A 17,967-nucleotide genomic window follows, 5' to 3' on the forward strand; every position below is an offset into this window, starting at 1 on the left:
GCAAAGCAACCAGCACGACGAGGAGATATCAAACATGGTTGCAGTGATCACGCGTTCCTACGAGGCACACCGAAAGTGTTACGAGGGCAGAGGAGAAGCGTCAGAGGAAAAGCGGATTTGAGGATCCACACATTGCATGGATAGCGATGACGATTTCGATTCTTTTTCACACTGTGTGGCCTTGTTACAGGCACTTTAGCCCCCACTGCCTAACGATGTTTTCTCCCGTGCATTTGATTGGTTAATGAATCCCCTGGCACAACGAGGATTTTTGGTAATGGATGATGCCCATAGGCACGTGTGGGCATCACATAGTTGATTAGAGCGTCGACTATGCATAGTTGATTAGTGACTAGCTTGTGCATTAGAGGTTGATTAGTTGCTTTGCTTCCTTGTAATTTTTCATCGGCGTAATGTAATTTGTATTTTTGTGTCCTTTATTGTTGTTAATATTTGTTGGTTTCATGGATATCTTTGGAAGATAAATGCACTTTTTTAATTCAAATCCAGTTGTGATGTTGCGCAAACCATCTTTTTATATTATTAGTATTGTGTTATGTGTTGGGTAGATCAACAAAATTGTGAATGTATTTGTTCATGTTATTAGAGTTTGTTTATATCACCTTTTTCATGCCTCTTGAATTGATGTCTGCTTTGATGCTCTACCCAATGGCCAGCTGTAGGTTTTGTGAACGTGATCAAAATTTCTCAAAGGCATCTACTCGAATCCCAAAGGTAGAGGTTGCTGCCCCCCTAGGTTATTCTTCTTTTCTAATTTTATCTATTTCTGTTGGGAGGGATATCAACCCTTTTATATTCACTTGAAAGAATGGATGGAAGGAAAAAACTCACAGTTCTGATGTTAAATATTTTAACATCAGCACTGTTTAATTTGAAATGTTTTGTTGGTTCATTATGTGGTAGGACCTACCACATTAATTAAATATTGACTTCTCTTCTTGATTAGTGCGTTTTCAAATTGGCTGTTGGAGCTGCTGATTGGTTGTTGTGATGTTATTACTACTGCTTGTCCATAGTTTGATGTATAGCTTGTGCATATATATATTTGTCTTGGTTATTGTGATGAAATATATTCCATATATATTGCTGAATACGATGTATATTGGTTATTGTTTATACTACATCAACTATGAATAAGATGTATATTAACCTAAAACTAGGTGACTTTATATATAGATATATATATATATATATTGGTTACTGAAAATACTACAGCAAGTATGACTGTTTTATATAATTTGGTCATGGGGTTAGATGTATAGCTCATGAGAAGAAAACTGAGCATGATGTTAATCTGAAGACATTGACCATGATGTTAATCTGGTTTTACATCAACTATGAATAGACACCTCATGGACATTTGCAACTGGTGGAAATATAGGACCATTCCACTGCTATCAGGAGTACAATACGCTTGTAACTTTTGTTACAAAATGCAACTTTTGAAAATCCCAACCACTAGTTTACTCCAGATTTTTTTTTTCTTATTGTAAGAAGCCTAAAAATTAGTTTACTCCCCCAAGATTAGGATATATTGATATTGCTTTTGACTTACCTAACTAATTTGCCTAACGGTTTGTTGATGGTGTGATATGTGTTCATGCTGTAAAGTAAATGAGCATTTTCACTGCAATTATTGCAGAGCATGTGAAAACGATTTTGTCACGCTATAATCTCAAGCTTTCTTATCAGTACTGACTAGGTTTTAGTGAGAACTGCTACATCGACACAGACCTTTTACACACTCGCTTGACAATAACAATGCAAGTTTTGGCTTAACAAAATGCTAACTAAAAATTCAAAAAAGGAAAAATAAAACTGACCTATCAGCTTATAAAATCACTTTTGTAGGATTCCTATACAAATGAAGTAATTCTCTTTAAATAACATGAAGTTAAACGGAAGTTTTCTTTCTGTCCAAACATCAGATTACTTGAAAGTTATGGTTTGCAAATTTGCCCTTTGCCCTTAAAGCAAAGAAATGATGCCTCTATTCATGTAAAGCTTCTCACATAGCTCCGCAAATACATCAGAGTAATTCTAGCACCTAGAGGCATGCAGGACATAAACTCCATGTGCATTATACCATTGCTATCTCCACTACTCCACTTGTTCATTTATGCTCCATTCCAGCTTGTGTTTTTTAAACTTTTTTAAATATAGGACCTGATATTGCCCCATGGAGTACATAAATTATGAGGGTAGTCTTTCATATCAATTGCAAAATATGTTATGGAAAGCCACTAACTTGTACCACTGAAGCACGAAATAGAATCACCCACAAATCCATCTAATATAAACAGAATTAGTACCTAGAAAATTTTGAACTACAGGAGAATCTTAAAGTGCCAAAATTATGCACAATGGTGTTGTAGTTATTAGCATGTACCATGTCCAGTCCTACATACACTCAGCAGAGTCTAGCTAAGAATAAATCAACTCTAAACATCAGGACATAATATAGGAAGATAGAAACAGGAAACATTGATAAAGTTCTCCTTAAAAAACAATACTTACTTTTTTTTTAAATGGCCATGCATAGGACCACGGAAACTACCATATCAACATGAATAGTGAAAAGAAAAACCATTAGTAATTGAAATAACTATTTGGACTGAAGTGGACCTCCCAATTACTTGGGTCTTTCTTAATGCTTTATAATGCAGCGGTGTACTTTGTAAATTGGACTGTACTTTGTAAATTTTGTCTCATTGAAGCTTTTATTTTTCATAAGTATCCTGGATTTTGCTCTTTCTCAATGTCACCATTTCCACTTGATAGGTTTGGACTTTAATTTAGGCCTATATATATATGGTCCCTGCCCTACAAGCTGTTCGACAGTCTAGTAGATATTTTGTCAAATTGATCGATATGCTCTATGTAATTTAATATGGTCAAGATGTCATAGAACAAAATGATCATAACGAGGATTTGGTCATGGGGTTAGATGCATGCCAGTGGTACAAGAATTTAAACATGATGTTAATCTGAATAGTAGACACAAACTATTCTTCTCACATGCCTTTGCTGCACTGATATATAATATATATATAATATATAATATATATATATATTCATAAGAATTTATAAGTATATTTTAAGTGATATATTAAATAATTTTTGTTGAAATAAGTGTAAGTTCCATTTGCTTGGAAATGAAAGATACGGGATATGGTCAAAAATCCCAAAGGTTTACATGATTATTTGCATATATTAAGATTGTTTTTTCTTCTCTACAATGGAAACGTACACTCATGAAAACTATTTCACAATGCTATAGGTCCCTCCTGTTGGTCTATTCCCCAACTTGTCTTGAGTTTTTAGCCCAGTTCCACATCATATAGTAGATAATGAAGCATAACAATTCTTGGACTGACGGGAGTGATAGTGATGATCCGATGGAGCCCATAGATATCATGAACGCTATTAGGATACAGTCCCACAGACAGAGAAGGAATCACCCAAGGCCACAACATAATATAGGCCTCCGAGGGCATCAATATATTTTAGGAATTCTAAATGGCCATCCAGATAATTGCAAGATTATGTTTCGTATGGAGGTACCTACATTACGCTGTTTATGAGGATTGTTACGTAACAATCACTTGGTACGTGATTCTAGAAGAGAAGTGACGGTGGAGGAAGCTGTGGGTATGTTTTGCCTTCTCGTGGGCCATGCAGAAGGCCAACGAATTGTTGGGGACAGGTTTCAACATTCGACGCAAACAATCAATAAAAACGTTAGAAAAGTGATTAATGCATTATGTGAGGTTGGGAGACATTTGATTGTGCCAACTCCAAGGAACAGCGTGCACCCTTTTATTTCAAGCAACAATTGTAATTATCCTTGACTTCAGGTAACAATTAAAATTCAAACTTTCTTTTACAACATACAATGTAACAATCACATCATGCATTAGTTGGTTGTGTTAGCCAGTGGGGATTTATTTATTGAGTTGAAAGGGATGCATTGGCGTGATGGACGGTACAATGATACCAGTTGTCGTCCCAGCTGAGTTGCACGAGGCATATCGAAATAGGTTGGGTAGAGTTGCCCAAAATGTCTTGGCAATAGTTGACTTCGATATGAAGTTTATATTTGTTTACACTGGATGGGAGGGTCCGCGGATGATGCACGTGTCTTCCACCATGCTGCCAGTGATCCAGAAGCTCATTTTCCATGGCCACCAGAGGGTAATTTTTTTTTATTAACTTTGTCAAATATTTTTAAGTTGGAACTTTCATTGTTTTTTCCGTTATATTAATTGAAGTTTGTGCTTTGAAAATAAATGGACAATCAGGTCAGTATTATCTTGTGGATTCAGCTTATCCATGCACTACGAGATTGCTGCCCCCTATCTAAGAGAACGTTATCACCGGAGTGATCGTCACAATCACAAGGTTTTTCATGGGTATAAAGATTTTTTTAATTATCGCCACTCAACAGTTCGTAATATTGTAGAACGAACATTTGATGTTATAAAAGAACAATTCACCATTCTCTCCAACATACCTCTATATTCAGTTGGACGGCAAGGACTTATTATTACAGCGTGTTGTGCACTGCACAACTACATTAGAACGGTCACCCCCGATGACTGGATATTTCAGACATGGAGTACGATGCATCTACTAGTTATTGAGCCTGCGGTTGGTGACGGGTCATCCTCATCTGGTCATGTAGACTTGTCAACTGAAGCCCAAAACAATATGGCTGCAATTAGAGATGAGATTGCCATTTCTATATGGGAAGCAAGGGGTGGCCATTGATGGTGTTATTTAATTCATTACGCGTGTATTTAATACTGATATATTTTTGTTGCCATTGAAAGTATCCATATTTTCGACAACTGATGTATTTTATGCGAGCAATAAATTTAAACATGATACGATTGTCGATGTGGATTGCTCAATATTTCATCATGCTGGACATATTATTTATTTAATGACAAATGGTAGATGAATTACGTTATTGGATTTGGTTATTTATTTATTTATTTATAAGGTTGTTGGGTTTAATGATTAGTATTTTTAATCTTTGTTCAAATTAAAATAGGTTTGAAGATAATGGGTTTATTAACACATTAATTTATGTATAGCAAATATCACGCAAATAATTTGAAATATTAAAAAAAAATTCTTTGTCATCCATGCATCACATTTATTTTGATATTTTCATTTTTTTTTAACGAGTGTCTGCTGTAGTAATAATGAATAGCAAAAATCATATCAAAATATTAGGAATGACTCAAACAAATATTTGATAAAAAGGTTATAGATACAAAAGATTTTAGAATAATATTTTTTAAATGAGGTTGTGGTTTTTTTTTTTAGTTTACAAATATTTCTAATGACTCAGAAAAATATTTGATAAAAATAAAAAATTGTTACACATGGATTTTTAATAAAGGAAGCATGAAACAAAAACAGAAAAAATAAATTAGATGAAAACGCAGGATAGGCCTAGGAAAATGCAGAGCAGCTCTTCATAATCGTTGTCCACTGTTCATGCGCGGGTTGCAATTCCTTTTCAGTAGCTAACTTATGTTTGAAAATAATATTATTAGTTGTGGGTCCCACAGTAATCAATACTTAGTACAAAAAAAAGTCAAACTAATCTCATTTCATCTCTATAAATAAACACAATTTTATCTTATCTTATCTTATCTCATCTATACTCAATATATCTCAATACTATTCACATATATTCCAAAAGATCTCATCTCATTTCTGAAAACAAACAAACCCTTAATTAAGAGCTTAGAGGCAAGGTTCATCTTACTTATAAATTAATTTTACTATACGGTCCAAACAAGTATTTTAAATTTTAAAGATCAAAATCAAAATATTTTTTCTCAAATCCATCAACCCAAACGAATTATTAAAGTGGGTTTGAAACGAATTTTTTCATCTAGATAGTCACTTGAAGCTATTGTTTTGTATGCTCTCGAGCCCCCGCATAATATTCCCATAACCAACCAACTTGCCCTGCGTGTACGGGATGAGAACTCATGATTTGATGATCTGCTTGGTTAAGAGATGATAAATTAAGGCCAAAAAGAATATAATTAGGCATCACATAGTGCAGAATATAATAAAGTGGAAGCCATTATTTAATCAACAAAATGATCGGAAGCACAAGGAAGTTTCGTTTGCAGGCTTATTATAAGCATAAATTGAGAGAGATAGATCAGATACCATATGAGTACATAAATTGAAAGACACGAGATACCTGCTCAACCTAAGATGACCAAAAACAAAAAAGAAAAAAAAAAACCAACAATACATGATGGAGGAAAGGGTACCTTTTTACGTACTTTCTTTTTCAGAAAATAAAGGTACTTATTTATATATATATATATATATATATATATATATATATGTATGTATGCTATATGCATGTAATGACGTTGTTGTTCACAACTACGCCTGGCTCTTCATAAGAGTATCATCTATCTCTCTGGTAAGATCACCTGCAAACTGAACCAATTCTTTTGGATCTGGAATACCCGCGTTAAGTTTCTCATATTCACAAGTCCAACGGCCCAAGCATCCCTCTTTCTTTGGAATGGCCTGAAAAATGAACTTGAAACTTTTGAATGACCCTTCGACTAATACTCCTCCTATCAGATTGAAAGTAACCGATAGTTTTTCGTCATCTAAGCTCTCAACGATCTCCTTGGAAATTATCGTTTTACCCCCTACGAAGCCAGACCAGAAAAAAGAAAAAAAAATAAACATCGATTAAACATATATATACGAAACCATACAAGCTGCAATGATACCCTAAACTATCAATTTCCAGAATCACCTCCCAACCAAACCAAAAAATGCATGCAATATTATATTCCATTTTCCCTTTCGAAAGTCCAAATTACCCCTAACAACTTTTAAAAGGACATTATTATATTAATCATTGTAAATTAAAAATTTTAAAAATAAGAAAGAAAGAGCAAATCATGACCATAGACAATACAATATACTTTTGTGGCCCTTACCGTGTGCGAGATGAAAGTTCACGACAGCACCCACATCTTCCCATTTACCTTCTACTAAATCAACCTTGGGTATAGAGATAGGGCAACGTTTTGGTATATCGTACAATCGTTTCCCCAAAGCCTCATAAAAAGCACGAGCTGGTGACTTGGCATCTATTTCAACACTTAACTTACCAGACAGAGAAGAAGACATTTTTCCTTTCAATTATAAGAAGTTTTCAGTATTCTAGTACGAGCAAGTCGAATTGCAGTTAGTAGTAGGAATTATGAAAGAGTACCGTCTATCCTGGCCTTCGGCTTTTATAGGAAAAAATGGAATGTGTTAGTGCGTACTGTACGTTAATAAATTCACACACGTGTCTTCGAAACAGCAAGCTAGCCGACGTACGTGTCGATATTTGACTGTTATCTGAAGGAATATCACAGTCGTAGCACACCTTGAACTTTTGGTTTTGATAAGGTTGAAATAAATATTTCTACTTTTGAATTCAAAATATCAGATCTATTACCTCAGAAGGCACACAGGCAGGCCCACAATCGTGCTTGGCAAGACAAGAACCTAAGAGTTAAAGCGACAAATTAAGATTTTGTTTTCAAATTGCTAAAAGAAAACAACATTGGATCATTGTTTCAAAGGTTTAGTTGTGATACTCAATTTTGATAAGTAATAAAGGTACATGAAATTCCACATTTTTTAATAATGAGAAGTTTTTACTAGGCCTTTTTATAGTTGTTTTAAACAAAAAACAAAATTTTATTTTACCATCAATAATACGTCACTCCATGAATAATTAAAAACAATACTAATTAAAAAATATAGGTAGAAGTCATGGATTTTAAGCCCATTTGAATTTAGAGTTGATTTCAATTTATCTCATTTAATTATTATAAATTTTTTAAATTTTCACATAAAATATAATAATTAATTCAATTTTTTCAAATCATAAAATAATAATAATATTAAAAAAATAATATTTTCATAATATTTTATTTAACTTTTATCTCAACTTATCTTATCTAAAAAATTTTTAATATCTTAATTAAAAAGATAAGCAGACTGTATATCTTAATTAATATATTAAACTCCAAAAATAAATATAATATTACATAACATTATGCTTTTATACATGCATAGCGTTTTTTAATGATTTTTTTAATTAATTAATTTACTTTCTTTCTCTATGTTAATAGGTCAGATCAAGTCACACTCGTGCCATTGAAACGGCAAACTAGCCGACGTCGATCTTTGACTGTTATTTTGATAATTAAGGTTGAACAATCTTCTGCTCATGAGTCTTTCCACTTTAATTCAGTTTGTTCAAGGAATTGAAATTAACGCAACCAGCTGAGCTCACAATCGTTTTAAAATATATGTACGTGCGTATAGTCACAGTCGTGGCTTTGAACCAGGCTACCATCTTGGACTTGGTTTTGATAAGGTTAAGATCGATATGATTGACAATGTTGAGAATGTAACATGTAGCTAGGTCGTGCCATGTGATAAGAAACTAATGGAAAACAGAGTATTTAGGGAATAAATTAATGCGATAGCATGACTTGGATAAAGATAATTTTGTACATTAATTAAGCATGAAAAGTCTCACTTCTTTTACTCCATCCATACTTGTACACGTCACATCACATGTTATCACTTCAAGATATTTTGGATGCAGGTCGCCCTCCAAGGCAATCTAGATATTTTAAAGGGATTATGTATAATCACTCCACTTTTGTAAGAGGATAATTAATCCTTTGTCAACTTTTGAAATATGAAATCTCAGTAAAACCATAAAACTAAGATATAACAACGTTAATCATAATGGACGTTGGGAATGGTCTAATGGACGTTCCGACTCCACTCCTCTGAAGCCCTTATGATTCGTGAACGGCCTGCCTATCTGTGTCAAGAGGAAGGAGTTTCTACATCAAAGGGGAATAGGCCTCACTGACACATCCTAACCCACACGAGTGGCAGGGGATCATGATGTATTAAATGAACAAAGACGACAACAAGCAACAATCTCGACAGAGGCTCACTTTTTTCGGAGACTCAGGGAGTGTGGCACTTTCCCACTTGCCATAGGGGACAGGACGCACAGAGACATGTACCGTATTTAATGCAGTGGCATGGCGTCTGGAGTAGCAGGTAGTCGCCCTATAGCAGACATGGCACCCATTACGATGCCTAAACAACCCACTGACAGAGAGTGGGGTCCACCTCAGCCATGGTATAAAGGCACACCTCCTAATTAGACTGAGGAATCGTTTTTTATCTCTGGACTCTTGTATACAATATCACCTCATACTAACTTAGGCATCAAAGGTGTTACACACCATCCCAAGCCCTCACCCTTGAATGTATTGCAAGAGTATCAAAGAAGGTGAGAAAAGTTACGCGAGAACGAAACATGTCGTTAACAATGGTGCCATTTGTGGGATACTGTGGATAACGTGTCTTCCGTATACCGGAAACAACACACTCCCAAACCAACCATGGACAAGAAGAATCCTCAAGAAATTCATATGCCGGAAACAACACACTCCCAAACCAACCATGGACAAGAAGAATCCTCAAGAAACATGGAAGCAAGGTTGATTGAAATGGAAGATGTTGTGAGGAAGATGATAGTAGAAGTGGAAAGGCTTTGGCAGGAGAACGTGGCCCTGAAGGGCGGGAGCAGTAAGTCGACGTAAGGCGCTAAGCCAAGTCAAAACAAGCACGCTGAATCACGAAGTGCAACAGGAGTAAACACGGCCAAGGAAGAAAGATGGTGAATGCACCAAGAGTTGCACGACCTTATGGATAAATATTAAGAGATGGCCAAGAAGATGGGCGCATTGTCCTTAGACAACCAACTACTCACCAACATCGACTTACCATACAGCGGATGATCACTGAACCACAGACTGTTACACGCTGAAGAAGAAGATGGAGGAGTTGGAACGTCTGGTTGCCAAACACCCAATGAAGGACCGACAACAGTTTGATCGAGGAGGCAGGCACGTGAGGTCGCCTCGGAGTGAAAGCTCCAAGAGGTAGAGAGCTGAACGAGAGATGCCTCGAAATTCCTCTCGCGATACCCCGGCATGTTGTAATAGTCCTTTGGAAGAGATATGCACCATAGCAGGCGGGTATGCCTAGGGTAGCCTTATCTCAAGGGCCCAGTACGAGCAGGTATTCACAGCGAAAAAGCCCCCAACTAAATATAGGAAGCATTCAAAGACCGATGTCATCATATTTGACGAAGAAGACAATAGAGGGGTGCTCCACCCAAATGACGACAAACTAGTAGTAACCATGTTGGTTGCTAACTTCACAACCTAGAAAATTTGTATAGATACTGGTAGCTTGACCGACATCCTTTTTTGGGATGCAAGAGGTTCACCGTGGACATAGTCCGGCCAGTGGGAGCCATCACCATGTTAGTCTAGGTGGGAAAGGCCCCCAAAACTGTCAATACAATGAACGACTGCTTGGTGGTAAAGGCTCCGTTATCGTATAATGTGATTCTAGGGCATTGTACAATCTAAAGGCGATAACTTCAACTTATCATCTGAAGATGAAGTTTTACACGAAAGACGGAGTGAGTGAAGTTTTCCACGGAAGATGAAGTGGGTGAGGTCAGGGGCGAGCAAGTACTCGCCCGAGAATGCTATGTACAGGAGTTGAAGGCCAGGGGCACAGACGTCCGAGCATTAGAGGAACAGACTCATAATAAGAGACCACCACCCTACCAGACCTTGCTGACCGAGATGAGGAGATCTAGGATGAACAAACCCTCTGGCAAGCAGAGCCGAACGAGCCCTTAGAGTTGACCTCCATCGACCCGGGAAGACTCAAACAAATAGTGAGGCTCGAAATGAGAATGGACGCTGAGATGAGGTAGTCCATGAAAAAACTCCTTGCTGAGCATCGTGATGTGTTCACAAGGAGTCACGACGAGATGCCTGGAATCGAAAATGCATTCATTGAGCATCACCTTTTTGTGAACCCAAAGACCAAGAAGGTCCGATAAAAATGCCAAAGTTTTAGTGCAGAGAAGTATGCCGCCATACCCCGAGGAAGTTGACCACCTCCTTGTTGTGGGGTTCATTTGGGAAACGCATCTTCCGAAATGGCTGTCCAATGTGGTACTGGTAAAGAGGTCAAGGGACTAATGGAGAATGTGTGTTGACTTTATCGACCAAAGCAAGGCATGCCTGAAAAATAGCTTCCCGTTACCTCACATAGACCAAATCGTGGACTCCATGGAGGGCCATCGCCTGCTCAACTTCATGGATGCTTATTTTGGGTACAACCAAATCCGAATGAATCTCGATGATGAGGAGAAGACGGTGTTCATCACAATCGATGACTATTGTTATTGAGCTATGCCTTTTGGACTGAAGAATGCATGAGCAACATATTAATGATTGGTCAATCAAATGTTAAAAAATTAGATAGGCAGTAACATGGAGGTTTATATGGATGACCTGCTGGTCAAGAGTAAGGAACCCTAACACCACTTGGATGACTTATGGAAAGCCTTTGCATTCTACACCGGTACAAGATGAAACTAAATCCGGCAAAGTGCGCTTTTGGGGTGGAATCAGGTAAATTCTTGGGCTTTATGGTCTCGGAGTGGGGGATCGAGGCCAATTCGAACAAGATTGAGCTCATAATGAACATGATACCGCATGAAGCATAAACGACATACATAAGCTAACCGGACGGGTGGCTCAATCAATTTATCTTTCAATTGACAGATAAGTGCTTGCCATTCTTTAAAGTTCTGAGAAAGGCACAAACCTAGAATGACGAGTGTAATCAGGCATTAGGCAAGTTGGAGGAGCACTTGGCTCACCCCTTGCTCCATAGCCAGGCAGAACTGGGGGAGGACCGTACTGTATATCTATCGCTGTCCCCACACAGCCTCTCGGCGGTCTTAGTCTAGGAGGTAGAAGGATCTGTCAGTAGCCGAGAAGTTCGGTGCAGTAGAGATAAAGGTTAAGGCCGACTCCCAGTTAATCGTTAACCAAGTGCTTGGGGGATTTGCCATGAAAGGTAATAAAATGAAAAAGTATCTGCAACTGGTGTGGGAGAATGTGACTCTTTTTGTTACCTCAAGACAAGAAGTGTGACACCCCAAACCTTCACTTGGGATGGAATGGAGACTTAGAGCGTCGAGATATGCAATACAAGCTTACATACTCCGTACATGATAGTTAATATGCAATACAATCCTAGTATGCAACCAGCAATATGCAATAATCACAGCGAAAATAAAATGTTTAAGTATAAAATATGCCAGAATAACTAAAAACATCCCAACTTCATTATGAATGTAGCATAGATTTTTTTTTTGATAAAACGTACCATTCATTAAGAGAGGACTTACAAAGTTGACTTGATAAACAAGCCAATTACAATCGTTAGTATCTTTCCAGTGCACTTTCGTGGCTGACATAGTCTAGTCCAGACAGTAAATCTCTAAAGACCTAGATCTTAGAGAAAATACCACCTCTGTCCATGAAAGAGGTTACAAAGCCCCATACCCTGACTAACAGGATAGGGTATACCAAACCCCACCAAATCTCGTCAACGCGGAGGGGAGACTACTACTCCATTCGAACCAAAGTCCGAAGGCACTACTTTTTTGGATTTTTATTTATCTAAAAATTACATTACACAAAAGAAAACAACAAATAAAACACTGCACAAAAAGGATAAAGCAGTGCACAGAGGCTGCTGTGGCGCGTGCAGTACACGCGCCACTCTGGGAAGAGAACCGACAGTCGACCTTGGAGATCCCGAACTCACAGACTCCAGAAACGCCACACGTGGTGTTGACAGAGGGCTCCCCAGTGGTGCATGAAAGCCACGCGCCAAATCATTATCTTCATGCAATCTAAAGCATGAAGGACTTGGGCTATAAACATCAGGATTAAATCTAACCTCTTTTTAAGGTCTGGCTCCTCCTCAATTAGTTGGATCCAACGCTCCATCCAACTCGATCTCCTCAACACCTGACACAAGTTCTATCATTCCAAGTGGAATGATAATGGTCCCACAAGGGGTGAGATTTACTTGAAATCTTAGTAAGTTAAACAACCAACGTGGACAAAGATAAATTAAGCATGAAGAATGATAAATATGTAATGCATGAAATGCAGAAAGAAAATCAGTATGCATGTCTCCCATCCAGATTCCTCAACATTTCAGAAAAATGGAGACACAGGTTTTCCTTCAATAAACATTTTTGCCATCATTTTTTAAAACATAACTTCATTATAACTTTCATCATTAACCTTCATCATTATTAGTAATTCATAATTATAACGTGTGGTAACTTAACAATTCTCCACATGCACGGTGAGTACCTACTGGTGACCGTAGTACAACTCACGTTGAAATAACATAACATCATAAAATTAATAACGTATACATCCAATAGTGTTTGGTGTCATAACAGTTGACTTTGCTCCGACGTTGTTTAAACAGAACCCATTTGAAACTTGTTGACTATTATTCGTCAACCTAGGGGTTACCACTCAGTTATTAAACATTCCAGAGTGGACATAGGAGTTCCACTAGAATAATTTCCCATGATAGACTTTGGGGTCGAGACAAAAATTATTTTTATGCTATACTTGAAAAATGTATTTCATGATATGTGCATATGTAACAAGTTTTCATGTAAAAATGACATTTATATGCAATATGCTAAAAATGGTGAAAGTATGAAATGCCATGTAAGTATGCACTCAATATATCCTATAACATGATAGAAACATGATATTTCATGCTCAAAATGATAATTGAAATATGAATGAAATATTTATCAATAATTCATTAAAAATCTATCAAGGTGTAAGTTAGATGTCAACTTACAAACTTCCTGAGTAATTTGAAAAACAAACGTCGTAGCTGCGTAAATCAAGTGCAAACTAAGATAGGATTAATACTTCTATGGATAAGGTTCAGAAACAAACGCTTCAAAATATGTTTATTTACAAAACTACCCGTAGACATTCAAAAATTGCCAGTTAGGCCTTAAATATTTACTAATTGAAAATGAACTCCAAATTTAACCAAATTTCTTGGACTTCATTTTTTTGGCATTCTAAAACCATCTATGCCCTTGTATTTTCAAAAATCAAAATGGAACTTACCTAATCAGTCTCAACCCGTGGCATGCACTCTAGTTGATGCCTAAGTGTGTTTTCAACTATTGATACTTATGAATGCATGCATATGAGATTCTCTTTAATCACAAATTTCACTAACATATGACATCTTTAATGACATAATAAAGGATAATTCTTGGATAATCAACTTCATCCCAACACTTAATCATGGCTAAGATATCTTTAATCTCCAATTTATTCAAAATCGATTCATACTTGATGATCAAAATAAGATAGATTTAAAACCCATCATGGCATGCTTCTAACCAAAATTTAAACCTTCCATAATCATGTTAATACAATGATAAATCATATCAAAACATGCTTAAAACATGCCATCGCTAAACTCTCACTTAAAATCATTTAATCATTCAAATCATCTCTTAATTGACCCGATTTTGAACTAAGCATGATAACCTTCTCAAACCTCAACCAACATTCATACCAACACTTGGAAAAAAAGCTTGGCATGCTAACTAAGATAAAAAGCAAGAAAACTTACAAATTTAGTGGCCTTCCAAGCACTCAAGACAACCTTATACAAGAATACTCAAGAACTCACCCAAAACTCACTCGGTTTTACTCTTTTGATCTCTAAGAGGGATAAGTGCTCTCAAGGCTCAAGAGGAAGCTCAAAGTTGAGGTGTGGAGGAAGCGAAAAGGTGAGGGAGGTATTTATAGGATTCAAAAGGGGTGGAGACGTTCGCCTTGGTGCAAGGTGATTGCGTGAGGAAGTCTAGATATTTTTCATATTGCTTCCATGGGCTTATGTCACCTTGTGCAAGGGGAATAGTGGCCTAAAACGACCATGATTCTCTCTTCACTGTAGCTACATTAGTCTTGTAGAGGTTTTCAAGTCGTGGGGTATCATTTAGGTGGCAGAAAATCACTCAAACCACCCTTACAAACTGGCGGATTCAGGTGGTTTTATTTGACAGATTTTGGACTTAGGTTTCGGATGGTTTTGGGTGGGAAAAACTGAGTCAAATTCTTCTTCATGATGGTCATGGGACCTCTTGGGGATTGGGTGGGAAAAGAGGTGGGGTGAGGTGGTGGCTCAACCATGGCAGATGTTTGATTAAATTCCAATCCAATCGGTTCCTACACAAACTAGACCAAGGTGCACTCAGTTTGGTCATTTGAGTTGGTTTGTGTAACCAATTTCATCCAAGGCTCAAACTGGATTTGCAGGTGTCTCATGAGGTGTTTAAGGACCATATTAACCTTGGGCCTAAGGGAAAAACAGTCCAAGCATACAAAGGACAATACACAAAGTTGATTAATGCAAGGTTTGGGTTTGATATGTCATTTTCCTTAATGACTTGTGGAGAGATTTAGCTAGGGGATTAGCAAGGTATAATTATGATGTAATGAAGTAATAATTCAAGAAAATTCAAATTAAAAGGTTTAAGAAAATATTAAACAAAATTAAGCTCCAAAGCATGGCTTAAAGTTCACTAACTTCAAGTATGATGGTTAATGGTCTTAGCCAATTTTTAAAACTTAATTTGGGTACTTAGGGTATGATTTGGGCCTAGGAAAACCAATGGTATGGTGTATTGGGCTTTTGGTCTTGAATGGTGAAATAAATCCAAACATGGCTTTGGGCCTTGTGGGCTTTAAGAATGCCAAGTCTGTGGGTTCATAGCTTATGGACTCTTGGGCTTGAATGAGAAGGGTCTCATTTCCAGATTTTTATGGTTGAAAAGAAACCTCAAGATCCACTAAGATGAGCTTGAAAAGTTATTACCTGGCCTAATTGGGCCATGAGTCCATTCTACACCAAGTTTGGCCCAAAGTCCTTATGCCTTCCTTAAGCCTGGGCCAAGGCTAGCTACCAAGTCTTGAGTTCCCTATGGGCTTGGTTCAAGGCTTTTTGGGGTAGGCCCATGAATGTTCTAAGGTCCTAAAAGCCTTACCAAATTCAGTAATGGGCTTGCTTCTCTAATCCTTAACTTAATGGTGCTAAGTGCCAAGATTAAGGCTAACCTCACTAATCTTAACGTATGAAATAACCTAAAATTAAAAACCTAATCTATCGCGTTTAAGGGTTAATCCTAATGATTAATTAAGTAGGGCGTAAAAAGAAGCCTACCATTGCCAAAACACATGATTGCCCAGATGGTGGAGGTCCCCGCCATAGGCGTCAAGGCCTCAGTGGTGCGCTCGGGGGAGCCAAGGGACTGGCCAGGCCTAGCATGCAGGATTGACGATCCCTAAGTCCTAGCCCCGCTACTAGAAGTCCTTAAAAAGTGGGCAGGACCCTCAGGCCAAAAGGGTGCCCCCTCGGCTTGCGTTCTGTTGGTGCTGGCCCTAGAAGTCCAAGGACCTCACACTCAACACAGGGTCTCCTTCCCCTAGCTACTTCTGCTGAAGGGCTGGGCAGCATCTTCTGGCCCCCCCAAGAAAAAAGAGCAGTTCGGCATTGAAAGGCACCGAGTAACATTTGTGTCGATTAGCAAGGCATCCATCCAAACTTCATATGGATGCGCTTTGACCCAAGCATTAATTGCTACCAATCATTCTTCTTCTCACTCAGACAAGGTAATGAAGATTTCTTTGTCATCTAGGACCACTCACCAAACAGTGCGGACTGGAAACTTTTGGTGAGCAGCCTCACCTTCTGAAAGTCCCAACAAAGTTTGGACAGTTTTTCACACGGGAGAAGCACGTCTCCATGTGGGCGAGCCGATTCCGGCCCTGTGCACGAAAACAGCACAGGTTGCCTCAACCTGTAACACCCCATGCATGAAAAGGAATTCCTTGGTGGTTAAGTTAGGATACTCCTAGCCCCTAGCCCCCAATATCATGTGGCAGACCACACAACATGAAGATCAGAATCCGCCAAACATTCAAGTGAAGTTGAGTAGGGGCCAGCCGAAGGTAGTCCAAAATGTTACATATGGGCCGGCAGAAAGGCAACTGCAACCCATTTATGAACATCGATCGAAATAAGGCCAACCTCTCAGTGAAGCCTTTCGAGTCTACGACCTAGAACGAGGCCAGGAACCTCCAGAACCACAAAATCAGGGATATCGTAGGATCACCTCAACGAACAAAGGTCCACGAAGTTATTCATTGAGGATCAATGGTACACCCTTGAAGTTCTATGAACTCACACGAGCCTCGGGGAGAGTAGAACGCTTAACTTCTTTAGAGGGCCCATCAGGGCGGACAACATGAAGATGCGTCAAGAAAGAAACTGGACTACAAAAATGTCGGAGGAAGGAAACGATAGAGAAACTGAACTATCGACCAACGGAGTGGAAAAACTAGAGAAGGAAGCAGAGGAAAAGTTAAAATGATGGGGAAACTGGGGATTACATAGATGGTCACACTGGTTTAATTGCCCAAAGCTTGAAAGGGAAACATCGAAAACAGGCCCTGAGATCCCCGCTGCACGTAATGATGTGAGGGTGGACAATCACATGAAGCCTAGATATAGGACAGAGGAACTCGTGCGTGTGGTAGGCGCGGGCCAATCCATTACAAGTAATTAAGTCTGGCTGTTACTCAGCACCCCACACGCAAGGAGGACAATCGACACATGTAACAGGTATGGCCCCACCCATGCCGCACGGATTGCATTCACAACACACCATGAGAGACATTTAAATTCTCACTGCACGTGCGTGGTGGGAACTTATAGGGTAACTGTGAGGGATATTCCTTCCCCCCCCTTTGGGCTGGGCTGACTCCACTCCTCAGAAACCCATCTGATTCATGAATAGCCCCGCCTATATGTGTAAAGAGGATGGGGTTCTAGACCCATCCTGCGGGG

At 38.3% G+C, this 17,967-nt stretch overlaps 1 protein-coding gene across 1 annotated transcript; it reads right to left on the bottom strand.

The window, feature by feature from the left end:
• Positions 1-6,444: 6,444 nt before the first annotated feature.
• Positions 6,445-7,264, bottom strand: LOC108994033 (MLP-like protein 43). Its single transcript, XM_018969103.2, has 2 exons — positions 7,020-7,264; positions 6,445-6,722 (listed from the first exon to the last, which is right to left on the bottom strand). The coding sequence occupies exons 1-2, from the start codon at positions 7,210-7,212 to the stop codon at positions 6,445-6,447; spliced, it is 471 nt and encodes a 156-aa protein (XP_018824648.1). The 5' UTR covers positions 7,213-7,264.
• Between the last annotated feature and the right edge of the window lie 10,703 nt (positions 7,265-17,967).

The sequence above is a fragment of the Juglans regia genome, chromosome 13, assembly GCF_001411555.2.
Source record: "Juglans regia cultivar Chandler chromosome 13, Walnut 2.0, whole genome shotgun sequence".
In the NCBI taxonomy this organism is placed as follows: Eukaryota; Viridiplantae; Streptophyta; class Magnoliopsida; order Fagales; family Juglandaceae; genus Juglans; species Juglans regia.

Bases quoted from the DNA above. Each gene is read 5' to 3' on its own strand.
- LOC108994033 (XM_018969103.2), bottom strand. From the start codon at position 7,212: ATGTCTTCTTCTCTGTCTGGTAAGTTAAGTGTTGAAATAGATGCCAAG. The intron at 6,723-7,019 runs GTAAGGGCCACA...CTGGCTTCGTAG, and splicing joins GAACTTTCATCTCGCACACG to GGGGTAAAACGATAATTTCC.